Raw genomic sequence first — 20,811 nt, 5'->3', positions numbered from 1 at the left:
GCTAGACTTCCATGTTGGATTGAGAACAGTGCAGACTCTTCCTCCTCCTCCACACTCCGCATTCGTAACTCCACACGAGGCTGGCATTGCGGCGTTCGAACCGGTCAACTCTACTTTACCTTCCTATTCCAGTCCTAGAACAATCCATGCTTGGAGCATTTGCGGAGGAAGACTGTAACGATGATGGGCATGCTGCATGGCTACGACGATGTATAAAATCGAGACCGTTGTCCCAATGTCTTCGAGCGTGGATTCCAACGGTGCCGGCAGTGTCCTTTATCCGACTTCCTGTGAGCTGCTGTCGTGAACCGCGGCCATGTATGTGCCAGCCGTCAGTGTCTACTGCCTCTTGCAGCTTGCGTCCTTGGGATTTGCGTTGAATCTGCATGACCACAGCAAGAGGGCAAATACTTGCACGATTCCCTCGAAATACAAGTCATCAGGCGGCAAGGCTGACGATTCTCCTGCCATTGCCTCTGCTTTCGCCAAATGCTCGCAGAACGCCACAATTATCTTCAGTGAAGGGGTCGACTACAATGTCCTACGACCACTTGCGGCGAATAATCTGTCGAATGTCGTTGTCCAGATGCAAGGTAATTTGCATCTTCCGCGAAACATCACCGCAATCCAGGCACTAGTCAACAAGACCACCGCAGCAACAAATGCTTCTGCACTTTATTGGTAGGCAGATATGCAATGACCCCATTTGAATGGCTTGCTGACCAAAATAGGTTCACGCTGGCTGGTGAATCGGTTGATTATGTTGGGACTCAAAACGTCACCAATGGCTGGATTGACAGTTACGGTCAGTCTTGGTGGAACGCCAATCCGCCCAACGGCAGCGGAACAGCATCAAGACCACACCTGATGAGCTTCAATGTGACCAACGGCTCGATGCGGAATTTCAAGTCTCGCAAGCCGATCGCTTGGGGTGTTCAAGTCAGTGGGAAGAACATTACAATCTCAGACACGGTGGTTGATGCAGTGTCTTCCACTCAGGCATTTCCCTTCAACACGGATGGCTTTGATGTTGGCGGCAGCGACATTCGTATCCTTAACAGTGTCATTTTCAACGGTGACGATGCAATTGCTGTTCAAGCCGGTGCTCACAATGTGCTGTTCCAAGGCGGCACAATCGGGTACCAAAGCCACGGAATGTCGATTGGTTCTCTGGGCCAAAACCAGGCCAAATTTGCAAATGTCTCAAACATCAAATTTGACGACATCACCGTCATCAATGCGGTATATGCTGCTCGGTTCAAGTCTTGGGTCGGAGGGCAAGGCCTTGCGAAGAACATAACGTGGTCGAATCTCAGGGTGTACAATGTAACTTTCCCAATCTTCGTAACGCAGACGTATTTCAATCAGGGATCTGCTCAAACTCAGCTGGAGAATGGCACCACGATCGGAAGGCCGAACAACTCGACCGTCAACATGGAGAATTTCACCTGGGCTAACATTACCGGCACGGTCAACTCATTCAATCCGGGAGACGGTTCCTGCGTGACCGATGTAAGTGCTTTCCAGTCAAGTGAGGAGAACGGCAGCTGACAGATGAGGAATAGCCTTGCTGGTACAACGTTGGACTTCCGAGTCTCAAGCACACTGAAGCCATCCTTGTGGAATGCAACACTTACACATCCTGTAAGAATTTTGTGTTCGACAACATCCAAGTATTTCCGGAGTTGCTGCAGCCAGCGACAGTGATCTGTATGAACGCAACGAAATCCTTGAATCCCGACCTTGGATTTAGTTGTGCCAACACGACATACATTCCCCTCTGACGTGCCCAAGTCATGGCAATTTGGTAGGAAAGGGAAAAGGAGAATTAGACTCAGCAGCTGCATGAGATTTTGAGAGCAATGAATCATGCAACGTATTGTTGAGCGCTCTTGCTCAGGACTAGCTAGGGAGTCTGGGAAATGCCACCTCAGAAGCCGCTTATATCTTCTCAGAAGACGACCTGGTTTACAAAGGGCTTTTGCCTAGCGGTGAATCATGCAGTTGAGACATCGACTTTAGTCTTGTCTGGGAAAAGCCATCAGTACCGGATGAATGCGGACTGAGAGTGCAAAACTTACAAAAGGCCACATGATCTTTGATGTTGGTAGCCTTCTCTTTCGGGGTCGGGTAGTACCACGCAGCATCTTTCAAAGTGTTGCCATCAACCGTAATATCGTAGTAACTCGCTATTCCCTTCCACGGACAAGATGTACGGGTGTTTGAAGGGCTGAAGAAGGACTTGTTGATGGAATCCGACGGGAAGTAAATGTTGCCCTCGACTGTCTCGTACTTATCGGTCGAGGCAATGACATTGCCGGAGACTTTGGCGGTCGCGTTCGTCATGTTGATCGTGCGAGCAGGAAGATGGCTGGACTGGTCCTTGATGGTGTACAAGAAGATCCTGCAGGGTCTGATATCTCTGCAGTAGGCACAGGGAAGGTTAGGCCTTTTAGCTCTTTCAGATTCGAAGGGACGTCGGCAACCAGCGAAACGCAGACCTCAGAGGGAGGGAGGTCTTGGAGGGTCGTCAGCCGGATGACAAATGCACATAGTGCCCAATCACAGGCAAGTACATGGAGTAAGCCTGACGATCTAGTAAACGCGCAGGAGTAGACTCATGCTTGATCAGTCAACATTGTGTTTTTATTCCAGAGGTACGGCGGATGCAGCTGATATTGGTGTTGATATTCGTTGAATGAGATGTCAACATAGTTATGCTGAGATACCTGTGCACACGAACTACGAGTCAGACCCTTCTTCCATTTGAATACAACTTGTTTCTCGCTTCCAATCATGTACGGCGCCTCGCCGATGATGGGGATCGTTACTCGTGTTTGAAGCAAATAATCCGCCATCTCGTGGTCATCTACTCCGTAGACAGACATCTACCTATTCGCTCTGTTTTGGCCCGTCAGCGCGTCCACACATCTGGCTGCTCATCATCTCCCCAAGAACCTCAGAAGTTGGTTCCTTCATCCGATCCCGCATGGTCAAAAATTGACGACGTAGTGGCAGCATCGACTGAGGCTCATCCTTGGGCATGGATATCGGTCTCGAGAGATTCTGGATATGGCCATAGCAATCAACGTCCGCCAGAATTGTGTGCGCGCCCCGTTCAGATACCGGCTTGCTTCCAGCAAACAGCCTGGCTAAGGGCGTCCTGCACAATCTGAGCCTTGGCTATCGTTATGCACCACCTTGTTCCATCAGATACTCCATCTTCGGGTTTGCGTTTGGCAGCCTACTTAAACTCGACTCCTCGATCTCTCTCCACAATTTCAATCCATCTGAATCATTTGTATATTCAAACCACAGAAAGAGTTTCATCCGTTCTTTCATGGCTGTCCAGCTGTTTATATCTAGCTGCCTTGTCAACCGGTCCAATGCGGTAAGGTACCACACCCGATCAGGTGTGCCGATACTGGCAATCGCTCCCATTACTGTGACCCACAGCATAAGATCAGCCGCTTCATCCCAACGCGCCTGCACGTCAGGCAGGGACAATTGGACGATGACGTCGGACGAAAGCCTGGCGAACGGCGCGGCGACAGCTGGTAGCGGAAATACAACGAGAAGACTGTAGACGAAGGTGCCGAGCCGGGCAAGGCGACACATCGCGTGTTCAGCCGTCGTTTCGGATGCATCGGGCGTGAGCTGCATAAGATGATGCTGGACAAAGTTCCTCTGGTCCATCAAGGCGCGCGGCGCCTGAGCCTCTGGGCGAGATTGGACGTAGTCGTCCACGGCGAATGTGTATTGAATCATCCACCGGAGCACGACAAGAAGTTTTGAGACTTCATCATGAGCGTGCCCAAGCATTTCAGGAAGCACGCGGAAGCCCTTCCCCAGACCAACAAGTGGGTGGGTCTTGCGTGATGCGGTGTTCAGGAGCCCGACGACATCGTCGTGCATCGGGACATAAGGAAGCATTGGTCTTGCTAGGGTCTGGGAGGCGAGGACAATGTCGCCACTGTCATGAATGAGAAGTGTGTACTTGGGAGAGGGTGAGGGCTAGATCTTACAAGGAAATAGCTTGAGCCAAGCCGGGCAATTTGATCTTGCTAAGACCACCACGCAGTATCAGCATTTTGGCGAGACCCTGAAGGTGGACTTGGACTGTTTCCAAGCGGCCACCGTAGATGTGAAGGAGTTGCAATGTAGTTAGGGGTCCTTGAGACGGTGCGACCACAGGAGGATCGCGCCTGAGGTCACCATGATATGACAGGGCGTAAACGGATAGAATGTTCTCGTCCTCACAGCTGACTGAGGTATCTTGAAATTTCTGGTGCACGCCGCGAATGGTTTCGGTGTAGCATTGCATCGTTTCGCGTGTTTCGATTGGCGTTGAAAAGAAGACGCGGTTTCGCGTGAGTTGGCAGAACAGAGAGGCATGGAAGAGCCCTCTGTCACGATAAGTCGCCCGGAGCCATGTCTCTGCAAGGGGGCTGATACTTTGACCTCGTTCGGGTGGAAACATCAATGACAGGAAGCTATTGACTGTTATGTGTCAGATATTGCCTCTTCACAGCTGCGAAAGCACCTACTTTGATCGAGGACAGGACTGACAAAGTCTTTCGGCAGATCGCAAGGGTATGTTTCGAAGGGGTCATGATGGCCCGAGATCACCAAGGTCGACAAGCTGGCGTCCGGAGAGATGATGAAATCGCTGTAAGCGGGGGATTCTGTGACTGCATGTTCGCTCTGATCCTCCTCGTTCTTGGGCGGTGAGATGTCATTCTCCGGCGATGCAGAGTCGTTCTTCTGGGGTGTGGCTGGTGCGAGTGCCCTGCGCGAGGATTTGGGTAGGCTGCTCGTCGAGCGCCGCCTGGGAGGAGCTGGTCGAGTCGGGGAGGATTCTGGTTTCTTGTCTTTCTTGACCCGTCGCCAGTGGAAGTTGGAGGCATTCGAGCGGACGAGGACTTTGTTCTGGCTGCGTTCGGCCTCCGAAGATGGGAGCGCAGTCACGAATTGGAAGGCTTTGGAAGCCGGGCGCGACGCTGCGCGGCCAGCGCTTTCTTCTGGCCGACTCGTCACGGCTTTCGCCTTGTGCATATCCTTCTGATTGTAGACATAATCTCTGGAAGTTTCACGATGTGACGAAGAGGAGAACGGTGCGCTGAGGATTCGTCATGGGTGTTCGCAAAAAGGGAATGCGGCGCCTATTGCATGATGGCGCGGTAGCGGTGGGTAGCAGAGAAACAGAGAGGAGAATCGTGTTCGCTTAAAAGTGCTGGGGAAATGCCTGATACCGGCACAGTCACAAGGCCTCGGCGTCATGTAGCACAAGCACACGCACAAGACACCGCTCGGATATGGGCATTCTTGAGCTTGCCTTTTCAGTGGGCGAGTGGGTGAACTCGTCCGGGGTATCCTTTGGGCGCCATCAGCAACGGTCGGTTGCTTGTCTGTAAGAGACTAGCCCTGAGAATGCAGGGTGGGTGAGTGGGTGACATTTTGAGGGGAGATCGATCCCTCCACATGCGCCAATTTAGAAGTACTGGGGCAGCAACGAAGCTCCACAGATGGTCAATTCAGCCGAATATCTTCTCCGCCAATAGATGGAGGATAGATTGCTGGCATGTTGTGGTATTGATGGAGGAAGAGGATGGCATTTTCAAAATATAGATTTTTCAAGATTATATAATAAGACTGTTTGCAAAAAACACTCCCCAACCACTCGCTATGCTGCTAAATGTCAAGTACAATGCAAACGCCGCGCCATGCAACAACTGAAAAGCACAATTCTAATCTAGAGGCCCCGGGTGGTTTCTACCATCTTCTTACTCCCCTGTCCTGATCACTCGTGGTGGCCGGCCCAGAATTTTGCTGAGGGGGTGAAAGCGGCGCTGGCCCAGGGATTTGGTGGCAGAGCCATGGTGATTGCAGCTCCTTGGAGGTCAGTGTAGGTGACAGTCTGGCAGTTGTGGCATTGGCCGGGTCGGTAGTAGTTACCGTGGTGCCAGGTTGGTGTGGCAGTGACAGTGACCGTGACTGGAGCAGGGCAGCCAGAAGTAGTGACGACTGTGGTGGTTGGCTGAGGAGGTGCTGGGATGGGAGTAGTTGTGGAAGTGGTCGTGGTCGTCGCAGGTGTTGTGGAAGAAGACGAGCTGACAGGGCTGGATGTTGGCTTGCACTTGCCGTGGGATCTGGTTGAGGTGCTGGTGGTGCTGGTGCTCATCGTGGTAGTCGCCGAGCTGCTGGTAGATGTTGTTGACGTGGTGGGAGCGACACATTTACCATTCAAAGCAGTCCCATAGCCGCAGTAGTGAGAGACTGGGGTAGTTGTAGTCGTGCTGGTGGATGTGGTGGAGGTAGTCGAAGTAGTGGTAGTAGAAGAGCTGCTGGTTGTGGTGGAGCTGGTTGAGGCCGTGGTGGTGGTCGTGCTGGTAGGTTGGTTGCAAGAGCCGTCTGCAGCGGTTCCGTAACCACACCAGTGAGTAGATGTGCTTGAAGAAGTGGTCGTACTGGTAGGTTGGTTGCACGAGCCATCTAAGGCTGTTCCAAAGCCACAGTAGAACGTGCTGGTGCTGGATGTAGTAGTGGTGCTTGTCGTTGGTGGATTGCACGAGCCATCTAAGGCTGTTCCAAAGCCACAGTAGAATGTGCTTGTGCTGGATGTAGTAGTGGTGGTCGTTGTTGGTTGGTTGCACGAGCCGTCCAAGGCTGTTCCATAGCCACAGTAGAGAGAAGAAGTGGTTGTCGAAGCGGCGGAGGTCGTAGTGGTGGTAGCTCCGTTGTTGTCGGCATCATCCCTAGCGTTAAGGGGGAAAGCGAAAGTGCTGGTGGCAAGAGCCGCAATGAGGATTGAGAAATGCATGCTTGCTTTGTTGTTTGTTGAGAAGCTTGTTAAGATGAGTGCAAACCTTGGAAATGGCTGTATAGATTTGTAGCGAATGTGGCAAGAATTATGAGCTTGTTAAACGATTGTTCCTAAAGAAATAAGAGAGATGCGGAAATGCTTGCAGTGATTGCGTTGTTGAATGTTGAGATGATGATGGGAAGGAGACATCTCACGACACGACCTACCTACTTATACAACATGCCATCTCATACGCAATGATAGTTGTAGAGACAAATGGAGCCATTCATGAGAATAGATCGATGGTGTTGCATTGCTCAAACGTGACCGTGTGCAGCGGAAAGTGGCTGATGAAACTGAGGCTTCTACAACGGCTGCAACTCGAGTGGACAGACCACCAAGGAAAATGGCACAGGGTCGCGAGAATTGGCGGTCGAGGTCAAAGCTCATGCGAGACATGACGAGTTGGCTGAAGTGAAAATAGAAAGTCTGGGGAAGAGGAAAATGTGTTCGAACCTTTGACAGCTGAAGAGAGAGAGAGAGAGGCACCGAAGGGGAGCTCAGAGAGAAAAGGGCGCAGCAGGAAATAGCAGCTTTAGTGGAGCCAGGGTGCGGTTCGACCAATGATATCTTCGGAAGTTTCGCTAGTTTGTCCCAATTCGGTGATTGTAAGCGGCTCCGGCCAAGTAGAAACTTTGATCCGATGCGAGAGACAATGTCGAGAAGTGGGTGGACAGCCATTCAGCCATCCACCGATCCACCCGTCCATCATCGTATCCCACTGACAGCACAACGCAGAAACATTCCTTCTCCTTCTCTGCCTCGCGCTTTTCACCAATAACGGCATCTCGATGCACAGGTGGCTCGCAATGACATTGTTTGTGCTGAGAGGCAAATTCTCAAGCTACGGGAGTGGATGGATCTTCAGGTTGGAGGTCCTCAGCACGGACGCTTGGAATAGCCATGAAGTCCCAAGGTAGCAATTGCTTAGCCGTAGTGTTTCGTTGGTTATTCGCGCAATTCGGTGGCATAGCTCCCACCTTCCAACTGCATCACTGCAACTTGATGATTTCGAGCATCCTTGCAAGGACACCATCGCAAGGCAGCCCATCCTCCTCGGCCGTTTCCGCCTTCGAACCTCAACTTTTTGCATCTCTGAAGGGAAGGTGGTTTAAAGCGCAGTGCTCAGTTTTAGCAACAATAGCTTGTTTCAGGTCCGGCATTGGAGATCATGGCTTGGACGCACAGGTGAGAGGCCCCAACCAGTGCACGAGTCCCTACTCGTAGATGTCCAGGATGCTTGGATTACTTCGCGTGGCGGCTTTGGTGACAAAAGATGGACGAGGGCTCAAGCGTGCCCCGACTGTGTCAGGCCATCTGATGCTGCTTGCAAGGGTCTATGTCGCCGATGACACATCGTACGCGAAGCCCCATGACAAGCATCTGCCACAAGCTCGTGCAAGCGACATTTCAGACAATCAGCTCTTGATACCTTCTAGAGGAGCTGCCCTCGGGCGAGGCGAGAAATCAAGCGTTGGCCTTCTTCAACCCTTCCTCAGCGACTTGAACAAGCGGCGTAAGATTTTTCTCCCTCAACGTTGGCAATAAACTCGAGAATGCTTCACGGGACTTGTCCTTGTCGCCACATTCCAACAATAGATCAGCCCGTGTCATCTGCGCCGAGAGGAGCGCCAATTCGCAGATTTCATCCCGCTCTTCGGGACTGACAACCTGAGTTGTCGCAATGGCCTGGTCCGCCCAGTCCAACGCTGCTTTCCGCGCCGCTGCCAGTGATGACTTTGTCGCCGGTCTCCCATTGATCTTTGCATCGGGCTTCTTGAGCGCCAGGTCCATGGTCGACGCGATATTACTGAGCACTTGAGCTTCTTTGCATGATCTCGTCCCATTGCAGGACGCCCGTAAAGGTTGGAGAGTAAGCATATAGACCTGCAAGGCATTTGCCTCTTCGCCGGTTGTAGCGTATAAATCTCCCATTTGAGACAGCATCGCAGCGATCTCGCCTGCCGTCATGCCAGCACTGTTGTCATCTGTGAAGCCGGTCGTCTGGGCGTCTTGGGTTTCTTTCACGACCAAACCGACCGCGTCGGAGAGGATCTTCTTAGCCATTTGCCGGTCTTGCATGTAGTCACTTTCATATAACGAGGCCACTTTGACCTTTGTCTGTATAGCTGCCCTTAGTAAAGTCCTTCTCGTGGCCTCCTCTTCCTCGTTTGGTTTGTTTGTGTGCGCAGCTCGTTCCTCGTCAACCTCGGCGAGCTTCTGCTCTACGTCTTTTGTAACACCGTCAAGGATCTCGATGGCCGACTTGACATGTCCAAAGTTCTCCATCATCTGAGAGAACCGTATCCTGATACCCAGTGCATCAGGCTTGAATGGATCCATCCCGGCTTCTTCTGCCTTCTGAATTGCCTGCATGAAATACTTCGCCGAAGTCTCGGGATCGGGCTGGATATGTGTGTAGTGCAGGGCAAGTCGCAAGCGCTCCTCGACTTCGATGGGGTAGTCGGTTGTGTGGAGCTTGTCCTTCTTGTATTCGTTGTATGCCATCACCAGCAGCATCGAGACGGAGCCGAAGCAGCCGATGAGCAGGAAAGGGAAGAGGATTGGGTGTTGAACTCGAGCATCGATCACCATCTTCTCGAAGCGGTTGGGAGGTCTTGTGTACGTCTTTGCCGTTCTGGTCTGTATCCGGGCGGCGTTGCATGGCTGTTTTCGAAGCCGAGGTCGAGCGGCAGGCAAACTGTGATAGCCATTGCAGAATGCATCTCGAGAGCCTCTTGCACTCGACTTGAGGCTCCGAACTAACTGACAGGCGATGCCACTGCTGTTCATGATCGTGTACAGTCCCACAGTAGAGCGGCTCTAGTATGTTGAAAATGCTAAGACGTCAATTCATCATTGAGGCAAATCAATAATTGGAGATTCCAGATGCGCAACGAAATTTGGTACAATAAAATACCCCAGACTTGCAAAACGTCACAAATTAAAAGACATCCCTACCTTACTTAAGGTACCTTACCTAGCCTACTCTTGACCATCGGCCTGCAGATACTGGCCACCTAGGTCGAGAACTTACGGTGTGCTCTGCTTACTCTTGCAGACGGCAGAGCGTGCTATGCAACCATGTAATTCCCAACCCGCCTTCCGCTCCTTCACAAGCGCAATACATCACCAGTGCAATTTCTTTCGGCCGGTCCCACGACCATGTCTCCTCTGGACAAGCTCTACCTTATTGCCTGCTGGTCCTATATCATCAGCTTTCACCTCACCTTTACGCTGCTCACGCTCAATTTTAACCAGCGGAGCACGCTTCTCGTCCTCCAGACGATGGACTGATCGACAACGAGGGGACCAGTTCGCCCGTGCGGCCAAGGTCCAGGGGCTCAAGAGCCGTGCGGCCTTCAAGCTGCTCCAGATCAACGATCGGTATCGACTTTTCAAACCGGGAATGACCGTTGTGGATTTGGGTTTTGCGCCAGGGAGCTGGAGTCAGGTATGGCACATGCAAATCCTTAGATTTGTCCCACGGCAATAGTTGACCCATCTGCACAGGTTGCGATCGACCTGACCAAACCACGCGGTCGAGTCTTGGGCGTCGATCTAATCCCTGTGCAGCCGCCGAAAGGCGTCTCGACAATTCAAGGCGATTTTCTCTCGCCCGATGTGCAAGCCGAGATCAAATCGTTCCTCCGCGACCCCGATCGCGGCCGTCTGCGCCGTCCTCTCATGTTCGGCATGCCCGAGACACCGTCCGACGGACACATTGACCAGGGAATACTTGAGGAAGCGGAGGGGGGTTATCTGGAAAGAGAAAGCCACATAGCAGTCGAAGAGGCGGGACACCACCAAGAGAACACGGCAAGTGAACAAGAACAGGAGCATGAACATCAGGACAAGTGTATCGACGTGGTGTTGAGCGACATGTGCGAACCCTGGGACCCGCTCGATGGGCTGTACAAGAAGAGCATCAGTAACCCATATTACAGGTTGATGAACACGAGTGGCAATGCTTTCAGGGATCACGCGGGTAGTATGGTACGTTGCACATCTTGTCTCTACCACGAGCCTCGAAGCTGATGACATGATAGGATCTTTGCAGAGCAGCCTTGCAATTTAGCTACGACACTCTCAAAGTTGGAGGACATTTCGTGTGCAAGTTCTACCAGGGCGTCGAGGACAAGGCGCTCGAGAAGAGCTTGAAGGCCATGTTCCACAAAGTGCATCGCGAGAAGCCCGAAAGTTCGAGGAGCGAGTCGAAGGAGGCTTATTTCGTCGGCATCAAGAGGCTGGCGAAAGTCGATAAGGATGCAGTGCTTGCTGGGCCTTAGATTGCTGATCTTTAGCTCGCTGTCCACACGGTGGTGCTTGGACTTGGAGTCTGAGACTGGGAAACACAGCGAGAGGCAAGATCGACAACCTGCGTCCAGTTCTGATGGCAGCCACTACCATCAACCAAGCCCGTGAGGATAGTGTTTCTGGTTATATGGATTGGGATCCAGGCTATACTATCCGACGTCCACGAAATCTACGACAGAAGCGATGACCGCTGGACTCATTCAGTGGCAGGCTGCTGCCACTTTTCTGGTCAAAGTCTTATATCAACTCGCCCTCTTCATCCTCGGCCGTCTCATCCTCGCTGAACTCGATGTCAGCGGCGGCAGCTTCAGCCGCCCTGTGCACTTCTTTCAGCCCACTGAGTTCCTCCACATAGTCCTTCTCATTCAGGGCCTTCTGCACGAAATCCCAGCCATCCGAAGTATAAGCGTCCAGCACTTTTTGCGAACACGCACTGCAGCAATCATACGCCCTACCAGCGATGTTCATGTTCGTAAATGTCGACAAGAACCCACGAATTTGGTGTGGAATCAGGCCTAACGGGTGGTCGCCTCTGTCTTCCGAAGACGACAACGACGCCGGCGCCGCTGCTCCATCCGGATGTTGCAGTATCGACACGAGTAACTCGACGAGAAGTGCGGACGCTATGGCCGCTATCCCGGGTCGAGTGACAGTGCATTGCTGATCGAGAGTCTGATCTTTCATCGAGTCGGCCGGCGCCACGACGTCGTTGCAGAAATAGCATCCCAAGGCTTGCTCTGCATTCTGACCCTCCACTGTGACGCCATGCCTCATGACGACGTACGTATCGAAGCCAAGGGCGGCGTTCATCACGATCTTCCCAGCCGCCTTGCCCATAACGGTCGGCAACCATCTAGACTCCCTGGTATCCATAAGCAAGAATATAACATCATGTTCCTCGACAAGCTCCTGTAGTTTCTCGTACTCGGCTTTCGTTTTCTCGGCGTCTGTGATCGGATGGCCGGCCATCGGCACCGAAAGCACATGCCCCTCGCTCTCGACGCCCGGGTAGATCTGCCTCAGCGCGTCCGCGGCACACGTAGCTTTCTTCTTCCCGCCGTCAAGACAGTCTTCGAAATTGAACAGCGGCTGGCGCACGGGGTTGGAGAACGACACGCTACCGTTGTCCACGAACGTGATCTTCCGTACGCCCCAACCCATCAGGTTGCGCGAGACGTAGCTGCCCAGCGTTCCTGCGCCGAGGAGCAGGCACTTTGTGCCCTTTATCTTTTCGAGATTGAGGTTCGGGCTGATGCGCCACTTCATGAGTTTCAGGTTCAGGTCGACGCTTGAGTCGGCGAGTTTCTTGGGGTCCATGTATTCGGTCAAATCGGCCATGCGGCCCGTCAGTTTGTTCGCTGCGTTCCGTTCCCAGCCAACGACCTTTGGCATTGGTGGCTCGGTTTCGTCTTCACCGGGCTTCGAGTCGGGTTGAGACGAGCTAGCTTTGCGCTGCTGCTTCGAGACTTCCATGGTAAAAATGACGCTACGGGCGGCCTCGCGTCGTGTGGGTGTCTCGCGGTAGCATAGAATCTGTACGCGATCTAGTTTCCACCTTTGCCGAACGAGGACCAGGAGGTTTCGTAGCATCCAGCCGGGTGCGACGGGGCCTGGTTCGGTGTAATTTGACGGGTCGGCGAAGCAGACGAATTGGTCTTGCGGGTCGAGGCCCTCGAAGAAGCCAGACTCAAAACTTGATAACGAGGCAACATGCCAGACAAAGCCCAAGTTCGAGCTAGGCGTTTGTGGCGATTGAGGCGAGGTAGGGCCAAATTCGACGTCGTCGGTCGGGAATGGCCGTGCAGAAGAACCACGTTCCTTCTTTGCGAGGAAGAACCCAAATTGTCGCGAGTCCACTCCGTACCGCCAGGACATTACCGCGTCGACGAGAGTGGTGCTTTCGATGGCGTTCAACTTTGCGTAGGGTAGACCACCGCCCTCGGGTCTAGGGACGGCTCCTTGATACTGCGCTGGTGTCCATGGCGGGTCCATGACCAATGCGGGAAAGGCAAACCAATAGTTGAATTTGTATTTCTTGAGGTCGGCGAACGACAGAACCAGAAACGAGGCCAAAAGTGACGGACATGAATATATAGTGCCGTCGTTGATGGCGTCCCAGATGGTCTTGCCGGCTTTCTGGATCATCTGGAGTTTGTCGATGTTGCGGTACTCTTCGATCGTGTTCACATTCTTGATCATCCCTTCGGCGCGGAAGAAGCCCGCTGGGACGTCGTCGCTGGTGAGTGCGTTGGCGTGGACTTGCATGCGGCAGGAATGCTCTCTAGCGTCGGCGGGTCTGATCTCGTAGAGGCCCAGAAGTTTGCGGGCCGAGTCGTCGAGTTTGTCATGGTTGATTTTGTGCGAGGCCAGAGAGGCATAGAATGGAATTTCGATGTCCGAGGCGAAGGGCACGTACTGCATTGTCTAGTCGAGTATCGAGAAATGTCTGCTGGAAAGTGGCCCTGGCAACATTCAAGATTTCTTTCCTTCCCCAATCAGGCGTATATTGATGGTGACTGTCTTTCTTGATACAGGAGATGCGGTGTTGGTAAAGGAGACAATCAGGATATGGAAACTGGATGTGGAGTTAGAAGGATGAAGTCAGGCTGCAGCCGAACGTGGGATTCAAGTGGTCGAAACAAGGCTGCCAACGACACAAGGGGGGATGATATCCGATCAAGGGACTCGAGACTCCAACTGTCATTTGACTTATGTAATCCGTCCAATGACCACTTTACGCGCCTGGACGCGTCGAGTCTTCAGAGCACAGAGATTCTCTTCCACAGATCTTGAATGGAGGTATTTATCAACATCGATGCGCCAAACAACAGATTAGAGCATACTTCGGCCACAAGAACGCGAACCTGGTCTCGAGAACAGGTCCCGGCAACCATACAGAGCTGTGTCTAAAATTGGACTACCACTGAAGCAAGATGCTCATAGGCATCACCGGCTCCATATGCTCCGGCAAACACACAACGGCCGAATATCTCGTCCAACATCATGGCTTCTTACGCCTGCATCTCCCGACGCCATCTCAACTTCAACATGTGGTCGTGAACAACAGCTATGCACCATCATCTTGCCCCACCACTGGCGATGAGTCCAAGTCCAATGGCACTATTCCTGGAGGAGAACCTCTACTTGCACATCTTCTACCCAGCGTGACGGACCAGAAAGGCACACGAGGGCTGACCTTTCCGGACGTCGATGGGCTTCTCGAGTTCGTGACCAAGCGATGGCGGGAACACTGGGTTCTGACGGATATCTACGACGAAAATACTCTTGAACTACTACTGAGACGGCCGTTCTTCTTGTTATTAAATGTCGAAGCGCCCGTGGGAGTGCGGTATCAGCGCTTCAGTGAGCGGTATGTTCATATTCCGTTCGTTTTTCTGCAGAACAAATGTCTTGCGAAAGAACTCACGTCGACCTCGCTTCCGAGGACTCATATCTCCCCGCAGCAACTCAACAACCATCCATGCCGCCCTCCTTGGGCCGCTCTTCAAAGTGTTTGCCTTCAGCAACATTAGTACTAATCTTGATTCCCACGCAGGTGCCGCCACCGCTCTCTCACACCTCTCCCATTATCCGACTTCATTTACTACAACGACCTCCAACTCTATGGCTCCCGCTGCCTCGCCTCGTCCACATCCACCCCGTCTTCCTCAACACCCTTCACCTCCGGTATCCTGCATCTAACGTCCCGGTCACACCTACACCTCGTCAACATCCACCCTACCATATCCGCCTACTACGCCTTCCTCTCGACTCTCGATCTCCCTTCTCCCGTCCGTCTCCGACCAACATGGGATGCCTATGTAAGTTACTCCATCCACGTCTTTGTGTTCTTCATCCGTGGCTTGTCCTGCCTCCTTCCACCTCCTGGTCCCCGGCTCACCTCGCCTCGGACATCTTTTTCCATGCCTTTCCTCCTTGGGCTTCTCTTCCTCGAAAATATCTTACCACATCTTCCCGAAGGGATACTGACCAAGGTGGAAAAACCAGTTCATGACCCTAGCCCACCTCGCCTCCCGGCGATCAAACTGCATGAAACGCCGTGTCGGCTGCGTCCTCGTGCACAACTCGCGCATCATATCGACCGGCTACAATGGCACTCCACGCAACCTGCGCAACTGCAACGAAGGCGGCTGCGCGCGCTGCAACTCGGCGGTCGCCACGGGCGGTTCGTCCCTCTCCACATGCCTGTGTCTGCACGCCGAGGAGAACGCGCTGCTCGAAGCCGGCCGCGAGCGCATCCGCGAGGGCTGCATCCTGTACTGTGACACGTGTCCGTGCCTGACGTGCAGCGTCAAGATCGCCCAGGTCGGCGTCAAGGAAGTCGTGTATAGCCAGAGCTATAATATGGACGAGGCGAGTCGGCGGGTGCTCAAGGAGGCCGGCGTCGGCTTGAGGCAGTTCATCCCTCCGAAGAGTGGATTGGTCGGCTTTGGCTTTGATCCTGACACTGCTACTAATCATGACGAGGCATTGGGTCAAGACGGAGAAGGCCAAGAATTGGTAGTTAGGAATGGCATCTCTTGAGTGCGAATACTACAGGCAATCTTGTACCTCTCAGCAGCTTCGGCCCACAAACAATCACACCTCCTCCCCCGGGCTGCTAAGGGCCACTGCTTTATTCCAAATGAGATGTGAGAACTGGCGCAGGAAGGTGAATGGGTTGAATCGAGTGAAAATGACTACGAGTAGAAGTGCAAGCTATCGTGAAGGGTATCGATTTGTCGTCATTAGAAGTGGAAAAGAAACCCGCGTGGACCGCACAGTTATCGCCATTCCAGACCATATGTCTCAAGCGCATCCTAAGCCTTGCCAGGATAATGACCTGCTTGGCGTTCCAGTCCCTCATGAGACAGCGGTTTGTCCGCCTGTGTTTCAACATATTTGCGTTCCTCCAAGTTGTGGGATGCAGGCGAACCATAGAATGCTCCAGATGCCCCAGATGCCGGGGTCGTAGCACTTTGGGTCTTTGCACTCTGCGGCGATGTTGCACTTGTCGGTCCACTTGCCACGCCCTGCGTTTGCTGATCGGTCACGGCAGTGTTGAGCGGGAATATCTTCTGGGTCTCGCCGGGACTTGTCGGCACGCTGCCTCCTGAGTTGGCAAAGCTCGCAATGATGGTGTGCCATTGCTGGGCATCAGAATTGGTATGTGCTTTGAATTGGAAATCGTGGCTCAAGGCCATTTTCTGCCCAATCTTGCTTCCCGATGAGTCTTTACCCTTGATGGTGAACTTCTGACCATCTACAGCTCCAATCACGCAATCTGGTAGGAATAGAGAGATCTCCGGGACCGGATCCTTGTGAAAATTCTCGTTGTCCTTGTACTCGTGCAGGAACCCTGCTGGTGTGACGGCATAATATCCAGTGCTGTATCCTCGAATCGAGCCCATACCACCGCGGGGTTTACGTTCGAGAGATCCTTCGATCAAAGGCTTGGTTGAACGGTGATTCTCATTCGGAAACGAGGCGCCCGACATTGTCCTAGGAGGAGCGTTTGGATTGACAAGGACATGCTGATTGCGTTTCACAAAGCCACTCCACTCAAAGTCCAGGGGAATGTTGCTGGCAGTCGCAGCAATATCACCAATCATGGCCTTTTGGCGATCTGCTTGAGTACCCATGAACTGATTGTAGGCGTTCAGAGCTGACTGCACCGTGGTGAGGACGTGAGCCTCGAATTGCTTGAATGAGTTTTGAACAGCAATCAAATCTTGACGGTTGTTGTTTTCCTCCAGCAGTTGCTTGTTGAGACGATTCATGATTTGCCGTCTAAGGACATAGGGATCATGGTTTGCGGGAATCCTGCTGGTATTGCCCCCGCTAGAGTCGAAATGAGAAGCTTGCTGTGCTAGCACGTCGATATGTTTCTGTGAAGCCACTCGTGCGGCATCCACTGCTTTCGAACCTTTGCCCGCTCCGTGCTGAAGCTCTTTGGCCTTGTTCTTGATCTCTTGATGCAAACGCTCGAGGATTGGAAGGACAGAACCAGTCAGGCTCTTGCTTGTCTCTGTATATAGATTGGATTGAGCTTGAGTGTTGGCGCGGAGGTTCTCGAACAAGCCTGAGATACCACCGAGGGCGGAATCGAAATGATGCGCTTCTTGAAGTGGACTCGAGATTGTCTTTAAGATCTTCTCCTGATCTTTTGCCCTAGTATTTTGGTCCTTTGCAACAGCAGTGATGTATGCTTCGAGATATTTGCACATGTGTTTCCACGCTTGCAGACGCTCGGCCAAAAGTCCAGCTGTGCTCGAGGGATCGCCGTCGGGCATGGCCTCGTCGTCGGAGTCGGACATTGTCTTCGTTCGGGTTGGGAGGTTGGGAGCGGCCATGATGGAGTGGTAAGGTGGAGGGGGAGTATTGTACTACGATACTGCCATTAGTTGTTAGCTGGGAGGAGTTGATGGCTGGAATATCTGTTGATGGCGGGGGTGGACTGACATGGATTTTTGCCCAATGAAGGATGATCTGGTTGATGTGTGTGCACTGGCGGTCAGTCAATTGAAAGGAACGTTCCTGCCTTGGGTGCAGTCCCGGTGGATGCGTGCTAGCAGATCAAGGACTACCAGGTACTGTTCGACACAGTAAGGATAGAGAATTGGCGCAGACGCAGACATAGACTCAGGTTCACATTGTTGATTCTGTTCGTCTAGGGTTAGAACAGGAGACAAGATCGACGTCACGAAGATGATGCGGGGATCAATTTGCACAGCCACAGCCTCCTACACGAACACTGTGTCACGACAGTATTCCACAGCGCCCTGAGAAAGTCGGGAGGCAAGGAAAGGATGTCAAAAACTACAGCAGTATGCAGATGCGGAATCAGGGAATGGAGAGCATCAATCGCAAAAGCGTTACATCCGATCATGACTGCAGTCGTAGCGATGTGGCAGTACACGATATGGGAGACTCGAGTTCAAGCTCATTTATTTTCTTGTCTCCAATCATAGTCTGCCCTCGATTCCGGTGATTGAGGTCAATAGGAGCGTCGAAATGAGTGTCCAATGTCAAGGACAAGGTCTGAGATGATGCGTGATGTAGCGCACCCTTCGTTTCTCGGAGAGGTCGTGGCGACCAAAACACGAAATATAATCAAAGAGAGAAAATGAAATTTGGAAAAGATTTATATACCAATACTTGTCTCGTTGTCGGCGCATCAAAACAAATATGACATATTCTTTGACCAGTGCTCTTTTCTCAGCGGAAGACCTTTCGCCAGCACCGTCTGACCAAGACACACAACTCCCAACATGGGGACGAAGTGATACTAATACTAGTCAAGGCATTGGGGGTTGTGATTACGGAGTATTGAGGACTATACACGGGATACAATACATGCTGAGCCTGAGACTCTAGCCGACAGCCCTGTCACCTTCACTCAACGTCGGACATTCTCCTCTGCGTCAGGCAAGCTCTGCTCATTGCCTAGCTTAGGGTCTCTCAGACATAGAGCAAATCCAATCAGAAGTACCACCAGACAAATGCCTGTGATGCACAGCAAGCGCTGCACATGCTGGTAGGCATCAATGATCGCCGAGCGGACAGGTGTACCCACGGGATACTCTGCAATTATGCCGAATGGATTGGCGTATGTCGCGGCAGCAAGAGTCGAGTTACCAAAATCTGCAAGACGGTTCTCGAGAGTTGACGGCAATACCTGAGTCCATATGGCACCAGACACACAGTTGCCGAAAGCAGAACCAATGTTGTAGGTGGCGAGGTAGAGACCAGTGATGACGGCAACATGCTCGTGCTTGGTTGCAGCCTGAATCGATGCCTGCGCAGGATACGGGAACATACCCCCAGCAAAGCCAAGTAGGACCTGAGCTCCGATGACGCCGGATTGTCCAGAAGAACTGGGGGATCCACGGTAACGAATCAACAGGCCAAATGCAACCATGAACAGACATGTTCCGGCCACGATGAACCATTTCAGGCGTCGAACCTTGTAAACGATCATGCCGAGGGCAAATCCAGTAAGGACAGATGTAAAGCTGTATAGTGACGACACTCTTGTGGCGGCCTTGATGCTGAAGTTGAACGCCACGATGAGAACGGTGTAGAGGTAGTCTCCCTGCAGATACCAGGTAAAATTCAATGTGCAGGCGATGCCCAGCGCACCCCATACTGCACGATCCTTGAGGAGATGAAACGGGATAAGGGGATGAGGGGCCCTCAGTTCCCAGAAAATGAATGCTGGGATGCACAAGATGCCAACCACCAGAGGAGCGATGACATGAGCCTCTCTCCACTGGGTAGAGATTCCACCGGCAATGGTCAAGGGAACCAAGATCAATGCGAACACTGCGATAAGCAGAATGATGCCAATGACGTCAAGAGACCAGAATAGGCTGACTGACAGCTTCTTTGCTCCCATGAGTTGGAAGGGAGACTTGTATTTGGCCAAAACACCAGCCTTGCGTGCTCGACGTCCCGTCACCGCCAGTGCAAGCATCAAGGGGAGGGCACACACTGGGTAGATGATGGCCCACATGCCGATGCCCCATTGCCAGGTCGTAGCCCCAAGGACAGCTGATGCCACATCGCCGGAGACCCAAGTGTTGATAAGGAATGGTAGAGCAGGAATGTAGCTGAAGAAAAGTCGGGCTCGGAGAGACGTGATGTCGGCGATAATGACCTCGACTAGCAGGATAACACAGGTATAGCCGATCTGATACAGCACCGCGCCGCCTGCAAAAGTCGAGACGTTGGTAGCGCACGCTTCTATGATCGTCCCGAGAGTGTAGAAGACGACGGATACAAAGACCAGTTCCAATCGGCCGAAAATGTCCGCAATCTTGGCCGCTGTTGGTTGTGCTGCCGCCGCGATGACAGACCGGAGGACGGTGATCGTTGCCAAAAGTGAGTGCGAGCCCATGGTTGCCGTCGCGGTAGGCTGATAGCTGTATCGTAAAGTGCCATCCAGTCCGTAGGCATATGCGATGATAAAGACGCCCAGGAATAGGAAGGCGCGGTCAGTCCTGGTTAGGACTTCACTCACAGCCTCGATTCGAGCAACACCGGGTGATTTGTCGCCAATGAGGACAGAGTCTCGTCTCCCTGTAGGCTGTGGGCTGTCAGGAGCATAACTGTCCAGGCCGGTTTTGTGGTCATCCGGATGTTGCTGTCCCGTTCTCTGGGACTCTTCGTAGTACGACATGTTTGATGTTAAGAAAGTGTCGAGTATATCAGTACGTTGGACTGCGGCTGATAGTATATCAGCCCACACAAGGCCAGCGAACAGTTGACCAGATTGAAGGAGAGAAAGAAGGATATCTCTCTGGAGAACACAGAGGGAATGGTCCTCTTTATCCTTTGGGGAGCTGCCAAAGTCAATTGACGGTTGGGAAAAACGAAGATTTGCAAAGACGCCCTGACTCCATTCAACAACGACCAAGCCGCTTCGATTATAAAATGATGCTAGCCCAGAAGTTCGGCAGCGACGTGGTGTGGGGAGTGGCTCCAGCGTTGGCAAGGGACTATTGGTTGTTATCTTATCTGATGCAAATTTTTTCAATGGTCTGGGCGATCGATGTTACCAAAACCATGACGCCAAGTAACAGACAAGAAAAACTGCTGAATTGGCGTCTTGGAACTGGAAGAAAAGGCCG

General features: G+C 52.5%; 10 protein-coding genes across 11 annotated transcripts; 3 read left to right on the top strand and 7 right to left on the bottom strand.

The window, feature by feature from the left end:
- Positions 1-316: 316 nt before the first annotated feature.
- PV05_04145 (uncharacterized protein) lies at positions 317-1,873 on the top strand (the record flags this gene model as incomplete). Its single annotated transcript, XM_013464841.1, has 3 exons — positions 317-681; positions 732-1,512; positions 1,566-1,873. 3 exons carry the CDS (start codon positions 317-319, stop codon positions 1,782-1,784), a joined length of 1,365 nt encoding a protein of 454 aa, XP_013320295.1. The 3' UTR covers positions 1,785-1,873.
- PV05_04144 (uncharacterized protein) lies at positions 1,840-2,496 on the bottom strand. Its single transcript, XM_013464840.1, has 2 exons — positions 2,082-2,496; positions 1,840-2,028 (listed from the first exon to the last, which is right to left on the bottom strand). The coding sequence occupies exons 1-2, from the start codon at positions 2,344-2,346 to the stop codon at positions 1,997-1,999; spliced, it is 297 nt and encodes a 98-aa protein (XP_013320294.1). The 5' UTR covers positions 2,347-2,496; the 3' UTR covers positions 1,840-1,996.
- A 212-nt stretch (positions 2,497-2,708) lies between these two features.
- On the bottom strand, positions 2,709-5,400 carry PV05_04143 (uncharacterized protein). Its single transcript, XM_013464839.1, has 3 exons — positions 4,548-5,400; positions 4,026-4,500; positions 2,709-3,973 (listed from the first exon to the last, which is right to left on the bottom strand). The coding sequence occupies exons 1-3, from the start codon at positions 5,053-5,055 to the stop codon at positions 3,190-3,192; spliced, it is 1,767 nt and encodes a 588-aa protein (XP_013320293.1). The 5' UTR covers positions 5,056-5,400; the 3' UTR covers positions 2,709-3,189.
- Positions 5,401-5,609: 209 nt separating this feature from the next.
- Positions 5,610-7,318, bottom strand: PV05_04142 (uncharacterized protein). The gene has a single exon (XM_013464838.1). The coding sequence runs from the start codon at positions 6,818-6,820 to the stop codon at positions 5,801-5,803; it is 1,020 nt and encodes a 339-aa protein (XP_013320292.1). The 5' UTR covers positions 6,821-7,318; the 3' UTR covers positions 5,610-5,800.
- On the bottom strand, positions 7,297-9,751 carry PV05_04141 (uncharacterized protein). Its single transcript, XM_013464837.1, has one exon. The coding sequence runs from the start codon at positions 9,653-9,655 to the stop codon at positions 8,330-8,332; it is 1,326 nt and encodes a 441-aa protein (XP_013320291.1). The 5' UTR covers positions 9,656-9,751; the 3' UTR covers positions 7,297-8,329.
- A 43-nt stretch (positions 9,752-9,794) lies between these two features.
- On the top strand, positions 9,795-12,081 carry PV05_04140. Of its 2 annotated transcripts, XM_013464835.1 has the most exons (4): positions 9,795-10,316; positions 10,376-10,746; positions 10,810-10,858; positions 10,912-12,081. In XM_013464835.1, exons 1-4 carry the CDS (start codon positions 9,939-9,941, stop codon positions 11,149-11,151), a joined length of 1,038 nt encoding a protein of 345 aa, XP_013320289.1. In that variant the 5' UTR covers positions 9,795-9,938; the 3' UTR covers positions 11,152-12,081. The 2 variants fall into 2 exon arrangements, with proteins under 2 accessions (XP_013320289.1, XP_013320290.1); XM_013464836.1 differs by having other exon boundaries at positions 10,376-10,858.
- PV05_04139 (E1-like protein-activating enzyme Gsa7p/Apg7p) lies at positions 11,326-13,809 on the bottom strand. Its single transcript, XM_013464834.1, has one exon. It carries the CDS (start codon positions 13,598-13,600, stop codon positions 11,417-11,419), a length of 2,184 nt encoding a protein of 727 aa, XP_013320288.1. The 5' UTR covers positions 13,601-13,809; the 3' UTR covers positions 11,326-11,416.
- A 171-nt stretch (positions 13,810-13,980) lies between these two features.
- Positions 13,981-15,959, top strand: PV05_04138 (uncharacterized protein). The gene is made up of 3 exons (XM_013464833.1): positions 13,981-14,549; positions 14,736-15,000; positions 15,188-15,959. Exons 1-3 carry the CDS (start codon positions 14,113-14,115, stop codon positions 15,722-15,724), a joined length of 1,239 nt encoding a protein of 412 aa, XP_013320287.1. The 5' UTR covers positions 13,981-14,112; the 3' UTR covers positions 15,725-15,959.
- Positions 15,704-17,843, bottom strand: PV05_04137 (uncharacterized protein). Its single transcript, XM_013464832.1, has 2 exons — positions 17,642-17,843; positions 15,704-17,573 (listed from the first exon to the last, which is right to left on the bottom strand). The coding sequence occupies exon 2, from the start codon at positions 17,530-17,532 to the stop codon at positions 16,000-16,002; it is 1,533 nt and encodes a 510-aa protein (XP_013320286.1). The 5' UTR covers positions 17,533-17,573; positions 17,642-17,843; the 3' UTR covers positions 15,704-15,999.
- A 735-nt stretch (positions 17,844-18,578) lies between these two features.
- Positions 18,579-20,360, bottom strand: PV05_04136 (uncharacterized protein; the record flags this gene model as incomplete). The annotated part of the gene is made up of 1 exon (XM_013464831.1): positions 18,579-20,360. One exon carries the CDS (start codon positions 20,358-20,360, stop codon positions 18,579-18,581), a length of 1,782 nt encoding a protein of 593 aa, XP_013320285.1.
- Positions 20,361-20,811: the final 451 nt, after the last annotated feature.

This window comes from Exophiala xenobiotica, assembly GCF_000835505.1.
Source record: "Exophiala xenobiotica strain CBS 118157 unplaced genomic scaffold supercont1.2, whole genome shotgun sequence".
Lineage (NCBI taxonomy): Eukaryota > Fungi > Ascomycota > Eurotiomycetes > Chaetothyriales > Herpotrichiellaceae > Exophiala > Exophiala xenobiotica.
Note: the sequence above shows the minus strand (reverse complement) of the source record. Positions and strands in the feature narration are given on the sequence as shown.

What these genes read in the sequence shown, in the direction of transcription:
- PV05_04143 (XM_013464839.1), bottom strand. Translation starts at nt 5,055, where the DNA reads ATGCACAAGGCGAAAGCCGTGACGAGTCGGCCAGAAGAAAGCGCTGGC. An exon ending in CAGTCCTGTCCTCGATCAAA is followed by an intron (nt 4,501 to 4,547) that starts GTAGGTGCTTTC and finishes GACACATAACAG; the next exon opens with TCAATAGCTTCCTGTCATTG. An exon ending in TTGGCTCAAGCTATTTCCTT is followed by an intron (nt 3,974 to 4,025) that starts GTAAGATCTAGC and finishes CATTCATGACAG; the next exon opens with TGGCGACATTGTCCTCGCCT.
- PV05_04139 (XM_013464834.1), bottom strand. Translation starts at nt 13,600, where the DNA reads ATGCAGTACGTGCCCTTCGCCTCGGACATCGAAATTCCATTCTATGCC.
- PV05_04137 (XM_013464832.1), bottom strand. Translation starts at nt 17,532, where the DNA reads ATGGCCGCTCCCAACCTCCCAACCCGAACGAAGACAATGTCCGACTCC.
- PV05_04144 (XM_013464840.1), bottom strand. Translation starts at nt 2,346, where the DNA reads ATGACGAACGCGACCGCCAAAGTCTCCGGCAATGTCATTGCCTCGACC. An exon ending in CAAAGATCATGTGGCCTTTT is followed by an intron (nt 2,029 to 2,081) that starts GTAAGTTTTGCA and finishes GGCTTTTCCCAG; the next exon opens with ACAAGACTAAAGTCGATGTC.
- PV05_04141 (XM_013464837.1), bottom strand. Translation starts at nt 9,655, where the DNA reads ATGAACAGCAGTGGCATCGCCTGTCAGTTAGTTCGGAGCCTCAAGTCG.
- PV05_04140 (XM_013464836.1), top strand. Translation starts at nt 9,939, where the DNA reads ATGCAACCATGTAATTCCCAACCCGCCTTCCGCTCCTTCACAAGCGCA. An exon ending in CGCCAGGGAGCTGGAGTCAG is followed by an intron (nt 10,317 to 10,375) that starts GTATGGCACATG and finishes CCATCTGCACAG; the next exon opens with GTTGCGATCGACCTGACCAA. An exon ending in GGGATCACGCGGGTAGTATG is followed by an intron (nt 10,859 to 10,911) that starts GTACGTTGCACA and finishes ATGACATGATAG; the next exon opens with GATCTTTGCAGAGCAGCCTT.
- PV05_04138 (XM_013464833.1), top strand. Translation starts at nt 14,113, where the DNA reads ATGCTCATAGGCATCACCGGCTCCATATGCTCCGGCAAACACACAACG. An exon ending in TATCAGCGCTTCAGTGAGCG is followed by an intron (nt 14,550 to 14,735) that starts GTATGTTCATAT and finishes ATTCCCACGCAG; the next exon opens with GTGCCGCCACCGCTCTCTCA. An exon ending in GACCAACATGGGATGCCTAT is followed by an intron (nt 15,001 to 15,187) that starts GTAAGTTACTCC and finishes TGGAAAAACCAG; the next exon opens with TTCATGACCCTAGCCCACCT.
- PV05_04142 (XM_013464838.1), bottom strand. Translation starts at nt 6,820, where the DNA reads ATGCATTTCTCAATCCTCATTGCGGCTCTTGCCACCAGCACTTTCGCT.